At 47.7% G+C, this 25,116-nt stretch overlaps 1 protein-coding gene across 2 annotated transcripts in view; it reads left to right on the top strand.

The window, feature by feature from the left end:
- The window catches only part of LOC127586082 (complement C4-like), a 108,513-nt gene that overhangs the window by 20,548 nt on the left and 62,849 nt on the right, over nucleotides 1-25,116 (top strand). For both annotated transcript variants that reach the window (XM_052043889.1, XM_052043888.1), the window contains 10 exons: nucleotides 369-474; nucleotides 5,844-5,970; nucleotides 9,878-9,993; nucleotides 12,824-12,967; nucleotides 15,749-15,946; nucleotides 16,923-17,117; nucleotides 18,409-18,558; nucleotides 20,064-20,190; nucleotides 22,130-22,201; nucleotides 24,392-24,583. In XM_052043889.1, coding sequence (XP_051899849.1) covers nucleotides 369-474; nucleotides 5,844-5,970; nucleotides 9,878-9,993; nucleotides 12,824-12,967; nucleotides 15,749-15,946; nucleotides 16,923-17,117; nucleotides 18,409-18,558; nucleotides 20,064-20,190; nucleotides 22,130-22,201; nucleotides 24,392-24,583 — 1,427 coding nt within the window. The remainder of the gene's footprint in view (nucleotides 1-368; nucleotides 475-5,843; nucleotides 5,971-9,877; nucleotides 9,994-12,823; nucleotides 12,968-15,748; nucleotides 15,947-16,922; nucleotides 17,118-18,408; nucleotides 18,559-20,063; nucleotides 20,191-22,129; nucleotides 22,202-24,391; nucleotides 24,584-25,116) is intronic.

Below are 25,116 nucleotides of genomic sequence, written 5' to 3'. Positions count from 1 at the left end.
GTATCTGCAAACATTAATGAGAGGCATTGGGGACATGCCAACTTTCCTTAGCCTTCTGAGGAAATAGACGCACTGGTGAGCTTTCTTGGCCATAGCGTCTTGGTGGTTGGACCAGGACAGGCTATTGGTGACATTTACACCAAGGAACTTGAAGCTCTCGACCATCTCCACCTCAGCACCATTGATACAGACAGGGGCGTGTGCTCCACTCCACTTCCTACCGTGGTTCAAGGAGGCAGCTCAGTCCTGGCTTCTTAAGGGCAGTCAGGAATGAGTCGTAAACATCGCCCTTGTCATGTCACCTTAACGGAGGAGTGGTGTAGAAATCTGTGTTAACGTTTAATAAACTCAACCATCATCTTTCAAAGGCACACATACGGTGAACCAGTGTCTGGAGAGGCCCACGTAAGGTTTGGAATCATCCATGGTGCTGACAATAAGACAGACGTTTGGAGCCTGGGGCGGAAATTAACAGTGAGTACATCTTCAGGGCTTCTGATGTGGGACTTGGGCATCTGGGTGGAAGGGGTTAATTTTATTGTAACAGTGGGAGTTCAGGAACCCCTGTAGAACTCTGGCCCCCAAGTGCTTGGCTTGGGCACATTCCGTATCACATCTTGAAGTTCCTCCAGACTAGCGGTGGCACTTTTCAAAGAGATGGTGTAATGTTGGCATTGCATGGTGAGGTTGCAACGCAAGTATTGTTTTCATTGGTGGTTAAGAGAGGGTGTCTGAAGCATACAAGAGGGCAGGGATTCTAGGAGTTATGCCAGGTCTTTCAACACCCAGTTGACCAAGGGTCAGAATCAGGTTTTATTATCACTGATGTGAAATGTGTTGTTTTGTGGCAGCTGTACAGTGCAAGGCATAAAAGTTACTATAAGTTACAAAAATAAATAAGTGGTTGTTGTGAAACAGGTTCGAGGTCTCGGAGGCAAGGACTCTGAACACAGTCTTAGAGATAAATGATTTACTTACAAAAGAAACACAGGGAAAGGGTAACGGGAATAACAGACACGTACAGTTTATAGCAAGTGTGGGAAAATTGCAATGGGGTAAAATACACACACACATGCATGCACACACAACGAACTAGGTAAAGACAATCAAGGAAAAACAATACGATACCCGCTACCCCTTGAGTCAGTATGGGCACGGCTCTATACTACTAGGGATACTAACTAAATGCTCCCAAATCCCTTAAACAATGCACACCTCACCAATGATTTCTCCAGCGCCGTTTCACAGTGCTTGGCCTGGAGCGAAGCAGGGTGAATCTCTCAGAGACAAAGAGGCCGAGCCAAGCACACGTGACACTCTTTATAGTGCTGGAGGGCTGGGGGTCCAGCCCAGGTAATTTAAAAAAAGGCCAATGGCCCGGTGTGTGCTGATGGGTGGGGCGGGGCCAAACCTTGATTGGCAGTGGTGTTTTCTGACCAGGTAGGGCCAGTTTTATCATGTGACAGCCACGACCCTCCACAATACACCGGTGCAAAATAGGAATAACAAGGTAGTGTTCGTGGGTTCGTAGACCATTCAGAAATCTGACGGCAGAGGGAAAGAAGCTGTTCCTAAGACGTTGAGTGTGTGTCTTCAAGCTCCTGTACCTCCTCCCCGATGGTAGTAACGAGAAGAGGGCATATCCCGGGTGGTGAGGGTCCTTAATGATGGATGTCGTCGTCTTGAGGCACTGCTTCTTGAAGATGTCCTCGATGGTGGGGAGGGTGGTGCCCGTGATGGAGCTGGCCAGGTCTACAACCCTCTGCAGCCTTTTGCAATCCTGCACATTGGAGCCTCCATACCAGGCGGTGATGCAACCAGTCAGAACGCTCTCCACCATACATCTGTAGAAATTTGCTGGAGTCTTTGATGACCTACCGACTCTCCTCAAACTCCTAATGAAGTAGAGCATAGGTGGTGTTGAATTTAATTTTCGATGTCTGCCTTTCACCAGGAGGGGGCTTCTGAGATCTGGGAAATGGTCTATGTTTTACGGTGTCCCACTGTGAACAGAGGGCCAGTGTTGCAGAGCCAGTGGGTCTGTAGAGGACGTGTCTTGGAGATGTGTGTAAGGCCAATCCTTCCGCTGATTCAGTGAACGGATGGCTTGTAGCTTGTCCCCTGAGCCCGTGCACAAGAACATGAGAAAGTAGGAGCAGTTGGAGGCCACTTGGCCCCTCAATCCTGCCCCACCATTCAATGTGATCACGGCTAATCCACCTTAGGTTTCATCCCCTCTTCTGTACCACTTGCCCATTGATTCAGTCTCCACCCCCCTACATCTTTCAAAAACATATCCACCTCCAGTTTAAATGATCCAGCCTCCACTGGGGTGGAGAGTTCCTGAGTTCTGAGACGAAACCTCTATGACCTCTCTGTGGTAGGTCACAGTGGGACCACCATTCTCTGGTTAAGGACTCCTCTTAATCTTGTAACTTTGTTCCCGAGTTCAAGGCTCTCCCACCAGTGGAAACATCCCAATATCGACCCTGTCAAGCCCCCTCAGGATCTTGTGTGCCACAGTACCATCATCCCTCATTCTCCTGAACTCCAAGGAATACAGACACAAGCTGCCTAATCCTCTCTCAAAAGGACGGCTGTCTCATTCCAGGATTTATCCCGGTGAATCTCTGTTCGACTGCCTCCAAAGCGACTGTACCTACTGGCACTGAAATCTGTGATGCTACTGCAAGCAAGTTTTGTACCTGTACCTCACCGTGCTTGTGCCCGTGACAGTAAACTCGACTTGAGTCGAAAACTGTGCTCCAGGTGTAGCCTCACCAACACCCTGTACAATTGCAACGAAACATCCCTCGTCCTGAACTCCGAGCATTGTTTTTGAACTTGCAGCTCGACTACTGAGGATCAGGGGACTTGATTCTGGAGTCTGCTCACTGTCCGTTGAACAATCTGAAGATTATGTTACATTCACCAAAAGGCAACGGACAAATACTGTCAATGTTACCTCTGCAAAACCCTCCGACTGCGCTGACAGGTGTATCAATGTCAGTGTTCTCTCCCTGATCAACATTCCCAATGTCAAGGTCCCAGTTACACTGGGCAGGCCACGTCATTTGCATCAAAATATAAACTGCTGGAGGAACTCAGTGGGTCAGGCAGCATCTGTGAAGACAAAAGGGATCCCTTTCCCTGCACAGACGCTGCCTGACCCGCTGAGTTCCTCCAGCAGTTTATTTTTTGCTCCAGATTCCAGCATCTTGTGTCCCACATCAGTTCCATGCCTGACACCGGACTTCTGAAACAGATGCTCTATTCAGAGCTCTGTCCTGGGAAGGGATCACCAGGAGGACAGAGGAAAAGGTTCGAGGGTGAGCTCGAAGCTCCCTTGAAGAAATGCAACATCCCTTACTCTGGGATTAGAACATAGTACAGCACAGGAACAGGCCCTTCGGCCCACAGTGTCTGTGCTGAACCTGATGCCAAATTAAACTAAATCTCTTCTGTTTGCATATGATCCCTATCTCTCCATTCCCTGCATATTTATGTGTCTATCTAACAGCCTCTTAAACGCCACTATCATATCTGCTTCCACCACCACCCCTGGCAGCCCGTTCCAGGCACCCACCAGTGTGTAAAAAAAAATTTGCTTTGCACATCTCTTTTAAGCTTTCCCCCTCTCACCTTAAAGCTCTATCCTCCAGTATTTGACATTTCCACCCTGGGAAAAAGACTGACTGTCTACCCTACCTATGCCTCTCAATTTTACAAACTTCTATCAGGTCTCCCCTCCGCCTCTGCCGCTCCAGAGAAAATAACCCAAGTTTGTCCAACCTCTCCTTGTAGCTCATGCCCTCTAATCCAGGCAACAACCTGGGAAGCCACTTCTGCACCCTCTCCAAAGCCTCCGCATCCTTCCTGTAATGGGGTGACCAGAATTGAATGCGATATTCCAAGTGCGGCTGCAACCTCATCATGACTTCCTGACTCTTGTACTCAGTGCCCCGACCAATGAAGGCAAGCATGCCACATGCCTTCTTTATCGCCCTATCTACTTGTGTGGTCACTTTCAGGGAGCTGTGGACTTGGACCCCAAGAAATCTCTGTACGTCAGTGCTATTAACAGTCCTGACATTAAACTGTACACTTTCCCCATACATTTGGCCTTCCAAAGTGCAATACCTCACACTTGGCAGATTAAACTCCATCCGCCACTTCTCTGCCCATATCTGCAACTGCTCCACATTCCCACTGTATTCCTGGATGATCTTCTTTACTGTCCGTAGCTCCACCCATCCCTGGCCCACCGCTGCCCGGAGTGGAGAAGGGCCACCTGGGACGTCATTGAGAACCTCGGAGCAGTGCATTGGGAGCACACAGAAGCCCCACGTGTTTGGCGGGAGGAGCGCGCCAATCACAAACTACCCAGCCATCCCACCAGCCACATCCCACCCTGTCTGTGGGGGGAGTCTTCAGTTCCCACATCAGCCTCAGAACCGAGATGGATGCAAGTCAACCTCGATCCTGAGGGATGTGGAATATTTGGACAATCTGATCTGGGATCGCAAATTGTTCCACCCACTGGTTTTCAGTGATGATCTGTAACGGTCTTGAGTTGAGCAATAATTCATTGCTTAAAATGTTTGGTTGAGATTCTGTCTTATGTTCAGTTACAATCCCGTGGACGGGATGCCCGTACGGTCTAAGGCGCCCCGTTCAGGTCACAGTCTCCACTGGAGGCGTGGGTTTGAATCCCAATCCTGACAGTTAAGCATTTGGGCAGGCACCGTAGTGTAGTGGTTAGCATAACGCTATTACAGCTCCGGTGACCCGGGTTCAATTCCCACCGCTGTCTGTGAGGAGTTTGTACGTTCTCCCCGTGTCTGTGTGGGTTTCCTCCGGGTGCTCCGGTTTCCTCCCACGTTCCAAAGACGCACGGGTTAGGAAATTGTGGGCGTGCTATACTGGCGCCGGAAGCGTGGCGACACTTGCAGGCTGCCCCCTGAACACTCTACACAAAAGATGCATTTCACTGTGTGTTTCGATGTACATGTGACTGATAAGGAGATCTTATCTTAAAATCTTCATACCATTGGCTCCTCCTCCCCACCTCTCTCCATTCCACGCTCCACCTTCCCCTCCTGTCAGACCCCACCGTCCGCAGCCCTCTGTCACCTCCACCGATCACCTCCCAGTCTGTTCCCACTCTCCCCTCCTCCATCTGCCCATCACCCCTCCTCACCTGGATCCACCTGCCTGCTCTTGGTCCACCCCTTCCCCTCACTGGCTACCTCCCCCCATCTTCCAGTCCAGGTGAAGGGTCTCGACCCAAGACGTCGACTGTCCACTTCCCTCCACAGACGCTGCCTGACCCGCTGAGTTCCTCCAGCAACGTGTTGAAGCCCCTACACCAAATGTTCGAACCTGTGGTTCCTCTTGTACAGAGCAGAATTACCATTGCGCCAACACATCAGCAGGGTACAACTGACCGGTCTCCCATTCATTGCTCAAACAAGTCGAGCCGCTGCCTCACAGGCCCAGAGACCCAGATTCGATCCTGACCTCCGGCGCTGTCTTTGTGTGCGTGCGTGCGTGTGTGTGGAACCTGCACGTTCTCCCTGTGACTGCGTGGGTTTCTTTCCGGGTGCTCCGGTTTCCTCCCACATCCCAAGAGATGTGCAGTGTCAGTGGGTTGATTGGCCGCTGTAAATTGTCCCCCAGCGTGTGGGTGAGGGGTAGAATCTGGGGGGAGCTGGCGGGAATGTGGGGAGAGTGAAATAGGGTCGGTGTAAATGGGTGGTTGCTGGTCAGCACAGACTCAGTGGGCGGAAGGGCCTGTTTGCCTGCTTTATCTCTCTCTAACTTTGTCTTATCCCCATTTTCAGGTGACGGCAGGGGTAGCCAGTTCGTACCTAGACACGGATGATATATTGAGACATTCTGGCTTGTTATCTAGGGAAGATCTAGTGGGGATGAACCTGTACATGGCAGTGACGGTGGTGGAAATTGGCAGTAAGTAGGTGTTGTGAAACACGTTCGAGGTCTCAGAAGGTGACGACTCTGGACACAGTCTTAGAGATAAATGATTTATTTACAAAAGACAAACGCGGCGAAAGAGTAACGGGAATAACACACACACACACAGTTTATAGCAAGTGTGGGAAAATCGCATGGGTAAAATACACACACACACACACACACACACACACACACACACACACACACACACACACACACACACACACACACACAAAACTAGGTACAGACAATCAAGGAAAAACAATACGGTACCCACCACACCTTGACTCAGTGCAGGCACTGCTCTATGCTACTGGGGATACTAACTAAAATGGTCCCAACCCCATTAACAGTGCACACCTTACCAACGATTTCTCCTGGGATGAAGCAGGGTGAATCCCTCGGGGCAGGCAAAAGAGAGTGAGCTGAGCACATGTGGCACTCTTCATAGTGCTGGAGGGTTGGGAGGGGTCCAGCCCAGGTAATTTAAAAGGGCTAATGGCCTGGTGCCAGCAAGGACTAATCGATTATAAAGGCCAATGGTCAGGTGTGTGCTGATGGGTGGGGTGGGGTGGGGTGGGGTGGGGTGGGGCGGGGCCAAACCTTGATTGTGTGTCTTCCGACCAGGTAGGTGCAGTGCTGTCACGTGACAGCCACGACCCTCCACAATACAGTAGGCTGATGAGTAGGGTCAGCTGATGTTACCAAGTCATTCACAGTGGAAATAGTTTCCGATCTGTGGACCCTGAAGTCCACCCAAATCTTCCTGGGCTCTCCCTGTGCTGCTGGAAATCAGCTGAAGTGCTTACGCAAAACGACGGAAACGAGAGTCAGAGGAGATGTGGCGCAGTGAGTAGAGCCACTGCCTCACAGCTCCAGAGACCGACCTTTGGCTCTGTGTGTGTGTGTGTGTGTGTGTGTGTGTGTGTGTGTGTGTGTGTGTGTGGAGTTTGCACATTCTCCCTGTGACCCTGTGGGTTTCCCCTGGGTGCTCTGGTTCCCTCCCACATCTCAAAGACAGTGCGGGTCAGTGGGTGAATTGGCCACTGTAAACTGGCCCTGGTGGATGGGAATATGGGGAGAATAAAATGGGGTAGGGTAGGATTGGTGTAAATGGCAGGTTGATGGATGGCATGGACTCAATGGGCCGAAGGGTCTGTTTCCGCACTGTGTGACTCTGAGATTCATGTGCTCATAGAGTTGCAGAGAAAATGGCAGGAGAGATGGATAGGACAAGGGAAATATCTGAGGAAGGGTGAGACCAGGTAAAATTGGTTGGTGGGACAGTTATAGAGTCATACAGCACAGAAACAGGCCCTTCGGCCCAACTCATCCATGCTGACCAAGGATGCCTACCTACGCTAATCCAATTTGCCTGCGTTTGGTCCATGTTCCTCCAAACCTTTCCGATCCATATCCCTGTCCAAATGTCTTTAAAACATTATTGTACCTGCCACTACCACTTCCTCTGGCAGCTCATTCCATATACTCACCACCATCTGTGTGAAGTTGCCCCTCATATCCCCTTTAAATCTTCCTCCCTCTCACCAGGGCAGGCACAGTAGTGTAGCGGTTAGCGCAATGCAATTACAGTGCCAGCGACCCGGGTTCAATTTCGGCTGCTGTCTGTAAGGATTCTGTATGTTCTCCCCGTGTGTCTGTGTGGGTTTCCTCTGGGTGCTCCAGAGACATCCAAAGATGTATGGGTTAGGAAATTGTGGGCATGCTATGTTGGCAGCGGGAGCATGGCGACACTTGTGGGCTGCCCCCAGAACACGCTACGTATTGGTCAAATTCAAGAGATTGTTAGATAAGCATATGGAGGAATTTAAAATAGAGGGATATGTGGGGGGAAGGGGTTAGATAGTCTTAGGCAAGGTTTAAAGGTTGGCACAACATTGTGGGCTGAAGGGCCTGTATTGTGCTGTACTGTTCTATGGTTCTATGAAGATACCTTATCTTATTTTAAACCTATGCCCTCTAGTTTTAGAACTCCCCTACCCTGGGAATAAAACTGTGACCATCGACCCTGACTATGCCCCTCATGATTTTATTGGGTCACTCCTCAGTCTCCAGGGTAAACAATCCCAGCCTATCGAATCTCTCCTTATAAACAAGCCCTCCAGTCCAGGCAACATCCTGGTGAATCGTTTCCGTGCTCTCTCTAGCCCAATGACATCCTTTCTGTAGCGCGGAGACCAGAACTGCACACAATACTCCAAGTGCACTGTAAGCAACGACTTGTACAGCTGTACCATGATGTCCCAGCTTTTGTACTCAATGCCTCGTCTACACCTTCTTCCAACTATGTACTAGTACCGCTTGGGCTCTCTCTCCACCAACACTCCACAGGGCACTGTCATCCACTGTGTATGTTCTGGCCTGGTTTAACTTCCCAAGCCGTGTCACTTCACACTTGTCTGAGTTAAACTCCATCTACCATCCCTGTGCCCACTTCCCCAGTTGATCCTAGACCCTGTTGTACCCTTTGAAAACCTACTTCGCTATCCACCATACCTCCAAGTTGGTGTCATCTGCAAACTTACTGATCGTACCACCTACAAATGGGAGGAATTTCTTCAGCCAGAGGGTGGTGAATCTGTGGAATCCATTGCCACAGAGGGCCGTGGGTGTATTTAAGGTAGAGATTGATGGGTTCTTGATTGGTGAGGGGGTTAAAGATTAGGGGGAGAATGGGGTTGAGAATAAAAAAAAGCCATGATTGAATGGCGGAACAGACTCGATGGGCCGAATGGCCTAATTCTGCTCCTATATCTTTGGGTCAGATCATTAATACCTATGACGACCCAACACCGATCCCTGCCACACACCACTGGTCACAGGCCTCCAATCTGAAAAGCAACCCTCCACTCCCACCCTCTGCCTCCTACCACCAAGCCATTATCATCTCGATGTCGGATGTGGCCCAGCCAGTGGGCAGCCCTCTCGCCGCTTCGTCACCAGGTCGCGGGTTCGCGTCCCACCCCAGAGGTAAATCCAGCCTTCTGTCAGGTGAGATGTTTTACCACTGCCTGGTCGCTCGGCGAAGCCAGCAGATCCCACGGCCTTGTCGTGGAGAAGGGGAGTTCACTCCGGGAGGCATCGAGCGATGCAGGAGTGACCGGACACTGGGTCCAGTCACTCCGGGAGGCATCGAGCGATGCAGGAGTGACCGGACACTGGGTCCAGTCACTCCGGGAGGCATCGAGCGATGCAGGAGTGACCGGACATTGGGTCCAGTCACTCCGGGAGACATCGAGCCATCCAGTAGTGACCGGACACTGGGTCCAGTCACTCCGGGAGACATCGAGCGATGCAGGAGTGACCAGACACTGGGTCCAGTCACTCCGGGAGACATCGAGCGATGCAGGAGTGACCGGACACTGGGTCCAGTCACATCCTTCACACTTCATTATTTTACGCTGGTGGGGAGAGAGATGCTGAATGCCTCGGGCAACTTCTTCTCCAAACAGAGCACATCGCACGATCATGTACGGTATCCTCCAACTCCCCCCTAACTGGCTGCAGTCCTGACACAGTATTACACACATCCAACCAAATTAACACTTGTGCATCTTGTGGATGCAGTGATATGTGTTTACGGTGACACATGGTTGTATTGCTAGCAGGTATAATAACGTGTTTGCAGCAATGCATGTTTGCAGTGACGCTGTTGCAGTGATGTGCAATTTCATTGATACACTATCATCATGATATGTGGCCATAATGGTAGCAGACATAATGGCATGTTATAATATGTGGTTATAATGAGATGCAGTTTTAATGATATGTATTGATAATGACGTGTAATTATAACGTTATGCGATTACAATGATATGCGGTGGTGTAGCTGCCTCTGCCGTGGCCCCCTGTAACCGGTGGACTCTCTCCCTTTGTTCAGGTGACGTGACGGAATCGACGGAACTGACCAGCATCCGGTTTGTGTCCTCGCCGTATGTGGTTGACCTGTCTAAAACAGCCCGCCACTTCGTACCCAAGGCCCGCTTCCAAGTCGTGGTAGGTGACTGTGGGGGGGGGGGGTCTTGAACCCAACGGGTTTTGTGGGGGGGGTGTGCGGTGGGAGGGTTGCGGGAGGTGGGTGGAGCAGAGAGAGCTGGGGCTGGCGCTGACCCCTTGTTCCACCAAGGTTTTGCTCTCACTGGGGTCAACACTGGGCGGGAAAGAAAACCAGAATCTTTCGTGATCCTGTGGAATATACAATAAGGCTAGTTAGGTTAATCACAGCTGTTGCTGAGTTCTTCAAAGCATATATGGTTGTGGATTTCCCTGTTCACCAGTTGGTTAAGATTCTTGCAACAAACTAAAGTGGCTCAGAAGCGCAGAAAGATGAGGGGAGATTTGATAGAGGTTTACAAAATTATGAGGGGTATAGACAGAGTAAATGTGAGTAGGCTCTTCCCACCTAGATTAGGAGAGATAAGTACGAGAGGACATGGCTTTAGGATGAAAGGGGAAAGGTTCAGAGGGAACTTCTTCACTCAGAATGGTGGGAGTGTGGAACGAGCTGCCATCTGATGTGGTAAATGCGGGCTCATTTAAGAATAAATTGGATAGATACATGGATGAGAGAGGTCTGGAGGGTTATGGACTGGGTGCAGGTCAATTGGACTAGCGGAATAAAGTTTCAGCACAGACTAGAAGGGCTGAATGGCCTGTTTTCTGTGCTGTAGTGTTCTATGGTTCTACACAAGAGATTCTGCAGATGCTGCAACCTGGAGCAGTGTCTCAGGCCTGTTTCTGATCTGTGCATAGCTCCATCGTTCAGGGCCGAATTAACGGGACTTAAAGGTGATATTAGAAAGATTTCTGATTCAGCATTAAAATGTTCTCAGAATGAATTAAAAAAAACAATACTGCAAATCTGAAGTAAAACCAGAAAATGCTGGAAACACTCAGCAGGTCAGGCAGTCTCTGTGGAGAAAGAAACAGAGTCAATGTAAACTAAAATTTTAAAAAATTCTGCAGATGCTGCCAATCTGAAATCAAAGGCTAGGAATGCTCAGCAGGTCAAGCAGGATCCGTGGAAAGAGAAACGCAATTAAGGTTTCAGTCAGAAGTACTTTGTCAGATGAAATATTAACTCTGTTTCTCTCTCCATGGAAGCTGCCTGACCTGTTGAGTGTTTCCAGCATCTTCTGTTTTTATTTCAGATTTGCAGCATCTGCAGTATTCAATAGGAAATTGAAGACTGGTTGTCTCTTCCTAAGTGTCAAGTTATTCTGCTTGTTGACTTTCTTAACTGTTTCTTATATAAAGTTGGAAGTGAAATCAAATAGTTTGCCCATTAGTTTAAGAATAATTTCTTGTTCTTGGGTGCATTCCTTTATAATAAGCAGTTTTCTTTTAAGCCAGCATTTTAGTACTTAAAAGTAAAGTCATAGTCATGGATTCTTTGAGTTATACAGCACAGAAATAGGCCCTTTGGCCCATCTCATCATGGTCACCAAGATGCCTATCTGCGCGTATTCCATTTGCCTGTGTTTGACCCATGTCCTTTTAAACCTTTCCTATCCATGTACCTGTCCAAATATCTTTTAAACGCTGTAATTGTACCCACCTCAACCACTTCCTATGGCAGCTCGTTCCATACACCCACCACCCTCTGTGTGAAGAAGTTGCCCCTCAGGTTCCCTTTAAATCTTTCCCCTCTCACCTTAAACCTGTGCCCTCTAGTTTTAGACTTCATTAGCCTGGTAAAACGACTGTGACCATTCACCTTATCTACGGCTCTCATGATGTTATAAACCTCCATAAGGTCACCCCTCAGCCTCCTTCACTCCAGGGAAAACAGTCCCAGCCTGTCCAATCTCTCGATAACTCAAGCCCTCCAGTCCTGGCAACATCCTTCCTGTACCCTCTCCAGCTCAGTCGCATCCTTCCTATAGCTGGGTGACCAGGACTGCACACAACACTCCAAGTGCGGTCTCACCAGTGTCCTATACAGCTGCAACATGATGTCCTGACTCTTGTACTCAAGGCCACAACGGATGTCACAGGGCAAGGAGTGACATCAATGAGAGGGGGTCAGCATTCAGTGAGGGGGAGATGCACGTAAGAAAAAATGTGTTCACTTCCTTCCATCCCGTCCATCTTACCGTGCGTTGCCTCAGGAAGATAAGATAAGATAAGAGATCTTTATTCGTCACACGTACATCGAAACACAGTCAAATGCATCTTTTGGGTAGAGTGTTCTGGGGGCAGTCCGCAAGTGTCGCCACGCTTCCGGCGCCAACATAGCATGCCCACAACTTCCTAACCCGTACGTCTTTGGAATGTGGGAGGAAACCGGAGCACCCGGAGGAAAACCCACGCAGACACGGGGAGAACTTTCAAACTCCTTACAGACAGCGGCTGGAATTGAACCCAGGTCGCTGGCGCTGTAATAGCGTCACGCTAACTGCTACACTACCGTGCCTGCTAACCGTACCGTGCTAACGGTATCGTCAAGGATACCTGCCGCCCTGGCCATTCTCTTTTCTCTCTTCCACCTTCTGGGAGAAGATACAGGAGCCCCAAAGCCCAGACACCCAGACTCAAGAACGGCTTCTTCCTCACTGCCGTTAAGACTCCTGAACCAACCAGTGGGGCTGCCACATTCTCCGACTCTTAACTCTCCCTCTTCTGTTATTGTCACTTTAACATCTCTTTCTGCACTACTTCAGACTGCACGATAGTCTTTGCCCCGTTCTGTTGTTTTGTGCACGTCGCTGTATTTATTGCCGTATTTATTATTCCCATGTTTACACTGTGAGCTTCACGAGAGCAAGGAATTTCATTGCACCCTGGTTTATGTGACAATAAACTAACCTGAATCCGAATCCGACAGGTGACTGTGATGTATCCTGATGGGACGCCGGCTGCTAACGTACCCGTGAAGGTTGAGGAAGGTCCCGCTGTGAATACTGATCGACAGGGGCTTGCGGTCATTGAACACGAAGCCCCAGCCAACGCGAGCATCCTTAACATGAAGGTAACACCTCTGGACTGGGCCATCGTAAGGTGGACGGAATGAACTGTCTGTCTGGTGTGGGGATGCTTCAGAAATAGCAGAATAGGGCTTTTGGAGACAGAGTCACAGAATCGTACAGCACGGAAACAGGTCATTCAACAACACATCCATGCCGACCCGTGGGAACCTATCTTCCAGCAAATCTTATCCCAAATCTTTGAAGATTATCAGCTCAACACTAAATAGAACACACTACACAGAAATGACCACACAGCCGGCTTCGTCATAGACTTGTATGGCACAGAAACAGGCCCTTCGGCCCAACTGGTCCATGCCGACCAAGATTCCCATTTGCCCGCCTTTGTACCTCTGAACCTTTCCGATCCACATCCCTGTCCAAGCACCTTTTAAATGTTGTTAATGCACCTGCCTCGACCACTTCCTCTGACAGCTCATTCCATATATGGACCACACTCTGGGTGACACAGTTGCCCCTTCGGGTTCCTATTAAATCTCTCCCCTCTCACCTTAAACCTGTGCCCTCTGGTCCTTGATTCCCCATCCCTGGGAATAAGACTGTGTTCATTCACCCTATCTATGCCCCTCTATATACAGTACCTCTATAAGGTCACCTTCATTCTTCTATGCTCCAATGAAAAAGTCCCAACCTGCTCAACCTCTCTCCATAATGCAGTCCCTCGATAAGATAAGTAAGATAAGAAGTAAGATAAGATTTCTTTATCAGTCACATGTACATCGAAACACACAGGAAATGCATCTTTTGCATAGAATGTTCTGGAGGCAGCCCGCAAGTGTCACCACGCTTCCGGCACCAACATAGCATGCCCACAACTTCCTAACCCCGCACGTCTTTGGACGTCTCTGGAGCACCCGGAGGAAACCCATGCAGACACGGGGAGAACATACAAACTCCTGACAGACAGCGGCCGGAACTGAACCAAAGTCGCTGGCGCTGTAAAGTGTTACGCCTGGCAACATGGATAGGAAAAGTGTAGAGCGAACAGGAAAGTTTTAGAGGGATTTGGGCCAAAAGTGGGTGGGTGGGACTAGCTTAGATGGGAATCTTGGCCAGCATGGACCAGTTGGGCTGAAGGGCCCACTTCTGTGCTGTATGACTCTATAACACCCTCGTAAACCTCGGCACTCTTTCCAGCTTAATGGCATCTTCCCTATAGCAGGGTGACCAAAGCTGAACACAACACTCCAAAAGCAGCCTCACCAACGTCTTGTACAACTGCAATGTAAACTAGAGTTGATCCATACTGATCCAGGCAAGACTCCTCCCACTCCAATTCAGCCCAACTTATGTCTGTGCTATTCCCCTCTCCTTGTACGTCTTAAATGTACATTTCTGGCTGCCTCAGTAACTCAGCTGGATCCATGGTTTTGCCACTCTCCTAAATTCTCGGTTGGGACCATTAGTGGAGACTTGCTGTCAGTATGGTAACTTGATTTATTATTGTCACATGTACTTGAGGTACGGTGAAAAACTTTGTTTTACATGCCATCCATACAGATCATTGCAAAAGTGCAAGGGAAAACAAAACAGAATGCAGAATATAGTTTTACAGTTACAGAGAAAGTGCAGTGCAGGCAGATAATAAGGTGCAAGGTATTGGTTTATTATTGTCACTTGTACCAAGGTAGAGTGAAGAACTTGTCTTGCATACCGTTCGTACAGGTCAATTCATTATACAGTGCAGTTACATTGGGTTAGTACAGAGTGCATTGGGGTCGTACAGGTAAAAACAATAACAGTACAGAGGGAAATGTCACAGCTACAGAGAAAGTGCAGTGCAATAACGTGCAAGGTCACAATAAGGTAGATCATGAGGTCAGAGTCCATCTCATTGTATAAGGGAACTGTTCAATAGTCTTCTCACAGTGGAGTAGAAGCTATCCTTAAGTCTGATGTTACATGCCCTCAGGCTCCTGTATCTTCTACCCGATGGAAGAGGAGAGAAGAAAGAATGTCCCGGGTGGGTGGGGTTTTTGATTATGTTGGCTGCTTCACCAAGACAACGAGAGGTAAAGACAGAGTCTAAGGAGGGGAGGCTGGTGTCCATAATGCGGTGGGCTGTGTCCACAACTCTCTGCAGTTTCTTGCGGACCTGGGCAGAATAGTTGCCGTACCAAGCCGTGATACATCCAGATAGGATTCTTTCTTAAAGACCATAAGACCATTGAATGGTTCCCCAGTAATATGGACTCTTGACCTCACAATCTACCTTGTTATGACCTTGCACCTTATCGTCTGCCTGCAATGCACTTTCTCTGTAACACTTTATTCAGCATTCTGTTATTGTTTTCCCTTGTACTACCTCAATGCACTGTTGTAATGAATTGATCTGTATGGATGGCCTGCAAAACAAAGTTCTTCACTGTACCTCAGTACATGTGACAATAATAAACCAATTTACCAATTTCATGCCTGTCATGTACTGTGCTGCAGCTGCCAATAGCTAATTTTCATGGCATTTATACCCTGGGCGTGTGTGCCTCTGACCACAATAAACTTGAACTAGATGGAACTGGGAAAGGCACAAAAACAAGCAGAAAGGCTCCACCACCGACGATGCTGAACTTCTGCTGTAAGCGGAGTTTGTTTACGTCACCGTGTGGAGATTATACTCAGGAGGTCAAATCCATCTCTATCATCATTCTCAAGGGGCACAGGTATAGAGCTCAGTAACCAACCCATCTAAAAAAGACGTGTCCAGCTAGGAATCACCTCTCCCTGGCATCAGACGCTTCTAATGACTGTGGATGTACTTTGTTCAGGTGACAGCTGGAGAGGGGTCCCTTGGGAAAGAATTCCAAGAGGGAAGGGTGACGGCTCAGATCTATCAGTCTGCCAGCAAGAGTTATCTCCACATCGGCGCTCCCTTCACCGTTCTGAAGGCAGGACAGACCCTGGACATCGAGTTGCAAGCAGTCACGGAACAAGATGGTGCGAGGATCGATTACTATTATTACATTGTACGTAAACTCGCTGCGATGATCAAGTGAAAGCAGAGCGTTGCAGATGGCGGACATTAGAGGTAAAAATGGAATGTTTTAGACATACTCAGCAGGTCCAGCAGCCTCTGAAGAAGAGAAAAACGGGTCATGGAAAGTTTTTGGTACTTGAAAACAGAGTCACAGCCATAGACTGCAAACCAATCTGAAAATGTTTACAGACAAACAGATGGTCATGCAGGCTCCACCCGAGATGACTGCCTGGTCATCTTCAGGGGGTATGTTTGTGCTCGGGTATCCTTGGAAAAAGAGCTTGCGTTGCCCACGGACACCACGGAGGTGTTCCAGGACCGGTGGGTACTGTAGGGGATGAACTGCATCCTGGATGAGGACAGGAATATTTTTAATTTAATTGGTGATTAGTTATTGTAGTTTATCGTGTTATAGAACATTACAGCACAGTACAGGCCCTTTGGCCCACAATGTTGTGCCGACATTTTATCCTGCTCTAAGATCTACCTAACCCTTCCCTCCTACATAGCACCCCATTTCTCTCTCATTCATATGTCTATCTTAAATGTCCCTAATGTATCTGCCCCTACAACCTCTGCCGGCAGTGCGTTCCATGCACCCACCACTCTCTGTGTAAAAAAAAAACTTGCCCCTGACATCCCCCTTATACCTTCCTCCAATCACCTTAAAATGATGTCCCTTCATGTTAGCCATTGTCGCCCTGGGACAATGTTGTAGTACTTGAAATAAACTTGGTCACACCAACATATAAGTGAGTGTAAAGGAAGCTAAAACATCAAGAAAAAACAACAGTCTGAACCCTAATCCAACAAATCCTATCGTGTGGCATCCAGAACCACAGGTATTGCTCTAGCTGTGGCCCAACCAACGTTACAGCCAGCTGAGCTAACAGCAGAACTAGCAACCCCCTGAGTGCAAAAGCCAAATGATCATCTCCCCCTCTTGTGCCTGCTCTCCTTCCTAGGTCACAAGCAAAGGCAAGGTGCTCACCGCCAGTAGGATTGGCAAGGCCGACCCCACGAGGCTCCAGCTTCAAGTGGGCATGGACATGGTCCCGACGTTCCGCCTCATAGCCTACTACTACGTCAACTCGGGAGAGAAGACGGAAATTGTGGCCAACTCCGTGTGGATCGACGTGGAGGACAAGTGCCAAGGGCGGGTGAGAAACCGACGGAGCAAAATACCGCAGCTGTTGAAAATGAAATAAAACACTGTAATTGCTGTAGTTCTGTTATTCGGAAGAAAGCACATCGGATGTGAAACTTTAATTCTCTGTGGATGAATGCTAACTAATCTTCATCAGTTTTTGTCTTTGAAAACTTTATTGCATATAAATCTTAAAAGACTGTTTGATTTTCTCCAGAAGATTCACCTTGTCAAATATTGGAGACTTAAGGACCTTGGAAGAGGCCCTTCAGCCCACTGAGTCCATGCTGACCATCAAACACCCATTAACCCCAAACCTATTTTAATCTCTCCACATACCCATGAACTCCCCCTTATCACACACTAGGGCCAATTTACAATTAACCCACCAACCCGCACATAGTTGGGAAGTGGGAGGGCCTGGGGGAAACCCACAGGGAGAACGTGCAAACTCCACGCACACAGATGGCGCTGGAGGTCGGGATCGAACCCGGGTCTCTGGCACTGCGAGGCAGCGGCTCTACCCGCTGCGCCATGGTGTTGCCCCAATTATTCACCACTTATTTCAATGTTGTTATAGTTTAAGATGATCTTGTATGCTTTGTAGTTGGGAAAATCAAAACAAAATTGAACTGTTCAGGAGGTGGAGCTATGGGTTGGAAAACTGATGCATTAATTCCTTTGGGATTCATTAAGAGGAAGAATTTAAATTACCACCCTATACTAGTAGCTCCTTGCTTAGACCTAACACTACAAAGAATTGCATGGTGTTTATAGTGTAGAAATAGATCACTTGGCCTTGCTGGTCTGTGCCAGTATTTACGTTCAAATCCATTCACTTCCCATCAGTGAAAATAAAATAAAACCTCAAATATTGATAATCTGAAATAAAACCAGATAATGCTGGGAACACTCAGCAGGTCAGGCAGCATCTATGGAGAGAGAAGCAGTTGAAGTTGTCTTTGAACTGAAACATTGACTGCTTCTCTCTCCACAGTCGCTGCCTGACCTGCTGAGTGTTTCCATCTATGACGTGAGACACTAACTCTGCTTCTCTCTCCACAGTCGCTGCCTGACCCGCTGAGTGTTCCCAGCATTATCTGGTTTTATTTCCTCCACTTTACTCTGATACATTTCTCCTTCGTTTGACTAACTTCCCCTTCATTTCAACCACTCCTTTTGAGAACAATTTCCACGTCTTGTTCACTAATCAGCAAAGCAAATTGTCGGATAATCGATTCGCCAATGGCATTGTGATCCTCTGACCCTCTGGTAATGAATGTTCTGTCAATTTACATTCACAGGTCAAAATAAAGGAGCCAGATGAAGTGTATAAACCGGGGAGTCAGTTCGACCTGCACTTCTCCACCAATGATGCGGCAAATGTCTCCTTTGTTGCTGTTGATTCAGCAATGTACATCCTCAACAACAAGAACAAGCTGACGCCCAGGAAGGTAATGTGCTACCTTACTGGTAGGACGGTTGTCTGTCACCTCAACATTCCCTGCTTAGAGTTGCTAACGAAAACCCTCCCTGCTCTTTTGGAAAGTGTTTTTAATTTGATGCCGTGCAAAACAGAGAAAGATTTTTCCAAAGAAAAGTAAGTTTTTATTCATTGCTTTAACTGGGCAACGTTATGTTGCAATATTTAAGATATCTTTATTAGTCACATGTACATTGAAACACACAGTGAAATGCATCTTTTGCGTAGAGTGTTCTGGGGGCAGCCCGCAAGTGTCGCCACACTTCCGGCGCCGACATAGCATGCCCACAACTTCCTAACCTGTATGTCTTTGGAATGTGGGAGGAAACTGGAGCACCCGGAGGAAACCCACGCAGACATGGGGAGAACGTACAAACTCCTTACAGACAGTGGCGGGAATTGAACCCAGGTCGCTGGTGCTGTAATAATGTTATGCTAAATGCTACACTACTGTGCCTGCCCCCATAATATTTGACCTCAAAGCCCTTGTAAAGACCGTATTTCTAAGCATAAAAGTCAAAACAAAAACTTCAGGAAATCTGAAGTAAAAACAGAAAATGCTGGAAATACTCAGCAGGTCAGGCAGCATCTGTGGAGAAAGAAACAGAACATAGAACAGCACAGGAACAGGCCCTTTGGCCCACCATGTTGTGCCAAACTAATTAAACTAGTAATTAAACACTTAACTAAACTGATCCCTTCTGCTGACACAATATCCACATCCCTCCACTCTCTGCACATTCATGTGCCTGTCTAAGAGCCTCTTAAATGCCTCTATTATATCTGCCTCCACCTCCACCCCTGGCAGTGCATCCCAGGCACCCACGACTGTCTGTGTAAAAAAAAAGCTTGTCCCGCATATCTCCTTTGAACTCACCCCCTTTCACTTTAAATGTATGCCCTCTAGTATTAAACATTTTGACCCTGGTAAAAAGATACCAGCTGGTACTCTATCTATGCCTCTCAAAATTTTATAAACCTCTATCAGGTCTCCCCTCAGCCTCTGCCACTCCAGAGAAAACAACCCAAATTTGTCCAACCTCTCCTTATAGCACATACCCTCTAATCCAGGCAGCATCCAGAGTCACCAGTTCAGGTCTGAGAATCTTAACCTCACAATCGACCTCGTTGTGACCTTACACCTTACTGTCTACCTGCACTGCACTTTCTCTGTAACTGTAACACTCTGTTCTGCATTCTGTATTGTCTTACCTTGTACTACCTCAATGCACTGTGTAATGAATTGATCTGTATCGACGGTATGCAAGACAAGTTTTTTACTGTACCTCGGTATATGTGACAATAATAAACCAATTTACTCATCAGAACTGGGAATGAGAGAGTTTTCAGTTCTAGAGGAGGAAAGCTAAAATTTCTCTCTCCACAGATGTTGCCTGATCTGCTGAGTGTTTCCAGTATTTTCGATTTCTAAGCCCGTAATGTCTATTTGACAGTTCCACTCTTTTCTCCAAACAGGTGTTTGAAGCAATGAACTCCTATGACCTGGGATGCTTCTATGGAGGTGGAGTTAAGACTGCGGATGTCTTTAATGATGCTGGACTGAGTTTTCTGTCTGACGTGGATGTGTCATCATTTAGACAGGGTAAAACAACATGTATGCAGTGGTTGCTTAGACTGAATAAACCTTACCGATCTGCTGATACGTTTTATGAAAGGGAGATTGTCAGTGAGAAAAATGATGTCTGGAAATTCTGTTATGTTACGCAGTTTTGCTTTTTATTTAATGCATTGAAATCTGATTGTTAAATGTGCTTGCAAAATCAGCAGGAGACTTCCTGAAATTGGTTCTTTTTCAGCTTGGCTCTCTGGTAGAAGTGGGGTGTGTCAATGATCAAATCTGTGCCTTCACGTGTTTATCAATCTGTGTTATTGATCAGAAGTAAGGCCAGGATATTGCCTATCCTGATTTGCAAATGAGACAAGTGGGAAGTTGGGCAATGAAGTGGCACAGTGGGTAGAGCCACTGTCTCGCAGCACCGGAGACTCAGGTTCGATCCCGACCTCCGGTGCTGTCTGTGTGTGTGGAGTTTGTACGTTCTCCCTGTGACCGAGTGGGTTTCCCCTGGGTGCTCCGGTTTCCCCTCGTATGCCAACGACGTGCGGGTCGGTGGGTTAATTGGCTGCAGTATATTGCTCCTAATGTGTGGGTGAGGGGTAGAATCGGAGTGGGGGGTGGGGGGAGTTGGGGGTGTTAATGGGAATGTGAGGAGAAGGAATGGGCTTAAGTGTCGGATTGGTGTAAGAGGGTGGTTGACGGTCAGCATAGACTTGGCGGGCCGAAGGGCCTGTTTCTGTGCTGTATCTCCCTCTGTGTGATACAAAGAGCTTCGAGAGGTTTGGGGTATGATAGGGGATGGGGCAAACGGCAGCAGAGTGTGGGTCAGTAATTGTCCACCATAAGTTGCCCCGTCTGTGGGTGAGTGATAGAACCTGGGGAGAGCTGATGGGAATGTGGGGAGAATGGGTAACAGGGAATGGGATCGGTCTATGATGGGTCAAATGGCCTCCTTTGGTGTTGTAAGGAAATATGGAACAAGGTATAATGTGAGGCTTTTCATTTTGGTCAGAATATTGGAGGAATAGAGTATTTTGGTGTTCCAAAGGTGTTAGTGTGCCATGTAACTCTACGAATTTATGGCTATAATCTAACATACGTACATAAAACTATATAAAACTTCGATTAGTCCGCACTTGGAGTATTGTGTGCAATTCTGGTCGCCCCATTACGGGAAGGATGCGGAGGCTCTGGAGAGGGTGCAGAAGAGGTTCACCAGGATGCTGCCTGGATTAGAGGGTGTGTGCTACAAGGAGAGGTTGGACAAACTTGGGTTGTTTTCTCTGGAATGTCGGAGGCTGAGGGGAGGCCTGATAGAAGTTTATAAAATTATGAGAGGCATAGATAGGGTAGACGGTCAGCATCTTTTACCCAGGGTAGAAATGTCAAGTACTAGAGGACATGCATTTAAGGTGAGAGGGGGAAAGTTTAAAGGGGATGTGCGTGGCAAATTTTTTTACATAGAGAGTGGTGGGTGCCTGGAACGGGCTGCCGGGGATAGTGTTGGAAGCAGATACGACAGTGGTGTTTACAAGGCTGTTTAAAAAAATCCAGGGAATGGAGGGATGTGGATCATGTTCAGGCAGAAGAGATTTAGTTTAATTCGGCATCGTGTTTGGCACAGACATCGTGGGCCGAAGGGCCTGTTCCTGTGCTGTACTGCTCTGTGTTCAACTTAATGAGATGTGAAATGATTTCACTTCAAATACAATACAGAGCTAGGTCTTCTCAGAAATGTTTACAAGGTCACTTGGCCAAAGACGCGATGCAATTCCTACCCACTTCAGAAGGAAGATCTGGGGAAATCATTAACGTAGATTTTTGCAAAGTATTAACAATTCCCCCAAATAGTGAATGTGAAAATTCTTCCAACCTGTTTGAGTCTTTACAGTGACCATGGCACTCAGTAGTGACTTTCTCCGTTACAATGGCGATGATTTGGGTTTTACTTTTCATTACTTTCCAGAATATTCATGCGCAAACAAAGTCAGAAGACAGAGGAGAGCGTTACATATTCAGCAACAGTACTCTGGAATATGTGAGTCGATGTGTTCCGTCCATTAATAATATTGCAGTTAAACAAGTAACTTCCTATTGATAGAGGTTTACAAAATTATGAGGGGAGTAGACAGAGTTAATGTGAGTAGGCTCTTTCCACCTAGATTAGGAGAGATAAGTACGAGAGGACATGGCTTTAGGGTGAAAGGGGAAAGGTTCAGAGGGGGAACATTAGGGGGAACTTCTTCACTCAGAGAGTGGTGGGAGTGTGGAACGGGCTGCCATCTGACGTAGTAAATGCGGGCTCACTCTTAAGTTTTAAGAATAAATTGGATAGATACATGGATGAGAGAGGTCTGTAGGGTTATGGACTGGGTGCAGGTCAATGGGACCAGCGGAATAAAGTTTCAGCACAGACTAGGAGGACTGAATGGCCTGTTTTCTGTGCTGTAATGTTATATGGTTCTATGTTACATCTCTATTCATCCCAATGCTGAGCCAATCTCTTCTCCTTGTTATTAGAAGTGTGTAACCACGCAGGAGAATGTAAAATAAAGATTTACTAAACTGATACCAAAACTTCGAGTGGTGCAGTGGGTAGGGCTGCTGCCTCCTGGCTCCAGAGACCCGGGTTCGATCCTGACCTCCGGTGCTGTCTGGGTGTGTGGAGTTTGCACGTTCTCCCTGTGACCGCGTGGGTTTCCCCCGGGTGCTCCGGTTTCCTCCCACATCCCAACGACGTGCGGAGTCGGTGGGTTAATTGGCCGCTGTGAATTGCCCCCCTGGTGTGTGGGTGAGGGGTAGAATCTTGGGGGAGTTGATGGGAATGTGGGGAGAATAAAATAAAAATGTAGAATGACCATAAACGGGTGGTTGATGGTCGGTACGGACCCAGTGGGCTGAAGAGCCTGTTCCTGTGCTGTGTGACTATGATTCTGGAAGATTTTTATGGATAATGGAGGGCTTTAGCAGGAGGAATTAAGATAATTTTCCACATGGGGGTAGAATTTTGACTAGGGGACACACCATGATTGTTAGGGCCATTGGGAGTATTGAGGAACACAGGGACCTTGGCGTACTAGTCCAGAGATCCTTGAAGGCGGCAGAAGGTGGTTAAGTATATATGATACTGGCTTTCATTAGTCAGGGCATTGAATACAGGAGCAGGGAGGTTTTGCTCCAACTTTATCGGTCAGACCTCAGCTGGAGTACCGCGTGCAGTTCTGGTCACTGCACTATAGGAAGGATGTGACTGCACTGGAGAGGGTGCAGAGGAGATTCACCAGGGTGTTGCCTGGGATGGAGAGTTCCAGTGATGAGGAGAGACTGGGTCTGTTCTCCCTGGAGCGAAGGGGGTTAAGAGGGGACATGACTGAGGTATATAAAATTATGAGCGGTTGTAGATAGGATAGACTGCAGGAAACCTTTCCCCATATCAGAGGCAGATACAACTAGAGGATGTAGATTTAGGGGAAGGAGGAAGAGATTCAGAGGGGACCTTTCTCACCCAGAGAGCAGTGAGTACCTGGAACACACTGCCGGAGGGAACGGTGGAAGCAGAGTCACTGACAGCACTGAAGAAGTGTTTAGACGGGCACTTGAATTGGCCAGGGATAGAAGGCAACGGGCCAAGTGATGGAAAATGGAATTAGCACAGATGGGTGCCCACTGGTCAGTGTGGACATGTTGGCTGAATGGCCTGTTTCCCTGCTGTAATTCTGTTGGGAAACACTGAAGCAAAGGTTGATGGAAATTTGGAACTCTGTTCCATAATTGGCAGCTGATGTGAGATCAATTAATTTGATGCTGTTGGTAAGTTTTTGTTTTGCAAAGATTTTTAAGGAATATACACAGTCACAGTCCATCCAATGGTAGATTCAAGCAAGAAGGATTGAAACAACTCCAGTGGATGAACCCACATCCTTGGACTACAATCGAGATTGTAGACATGGTAGATCTCTCTGCCACACCCCTTCCGAGGCCAGGACACCCTTCCCAAGGGTTAATTGAATGTTGGCGGTTGTCTGTTGGGAGGGCTGTGGGGTAGAGCAGTGAGTTAGCTTATCACCAGTGCTCTGAGTGGGTTTGCATTGTCCTTGCAGGCAGCCTTGTTGTTACTGATAACACAGCACTTTGCCACCTTGTGCAAAAGATGCATTTCACTGTGCATTTCAATGTACATGTGACTAATAAAGACACCTCATCTCTCGTCTCATGCCGTCTCTTTCAGTGAACGAGTACTCCGACCACAGGCTGAGGAAATGCTGTATGGATGGGCTAACCAAGATATTTATGGATTACACCTGCGCGGAGCGAGCTCAACGGGTGGCAGAGGCGTCTTGTCGCCGGGCTTTTGAGAACTGCTGCAAACTCAGGACAGTCCAGAGGATGACCGAGGTCCAGTTACTGTCTATAGGGAGATGTAAGAGACTGTTGCTCCGCTGGTGATCTTCGCTACGTCTGCTTCAGACGGGCAATTGAACCACATTCACGCAGCAGAGGAATTCAGTGAATTAACAACTGGAAAAACCCAACAAACTGCGGATGCTGTAAATCTGAAATCAAACTAGAAAATGCTGGAAACATTCAGCAAGGCAGGCAGCTTCTGTGGGGAGAGAGATTGGTATTGGTTTATTATTGTCGTTTCTACCAAGATACAGTGGAAAAACTTGTCTTGCATACCAATCGTACAGGTCAATTCATTACACAGTGCAGTTACATTGAGTTAGTACAGAGCGCACTGAGGTAGTACAGGTAAAAACAATAACTACAGTATATTACAGTACAGTACATTAACAGAGTTAATCCTACAAGTCAACGACTGTCATAAGAACCCTCCAAAACGTTGACTCTGTTTCTCTCTCCACAGATGCTGCCTGACCTGCTGAGTGTTTCCAGCATTTTCCTGTTTTATTTCACATTTGCAGCATCTGTTTTTTCTTTGTTTAATTTCGT

This window comes from Pristis pectinata, chromosome 34, assembly GCF_009764475.1.
Source record: "Pristis pectinata isolate sPriPec2 chromosome 34, sPriPec2.1.pri, whole genome shotgun sequence".
In the NCBI taxonomy this organism is placed as follows: domain Eukaryota; kingdom Metazoa; phylum Chordata; class Chondrichthyes; order Rhinopristiformes; family Pristidae; genus Pristis; species Pristis pectinata.
The sequence above is the reverse complement of the archived record's forward strand: the minus strand, read 5'-3'. Positions and strand labels throughout refer to the sequence as shown.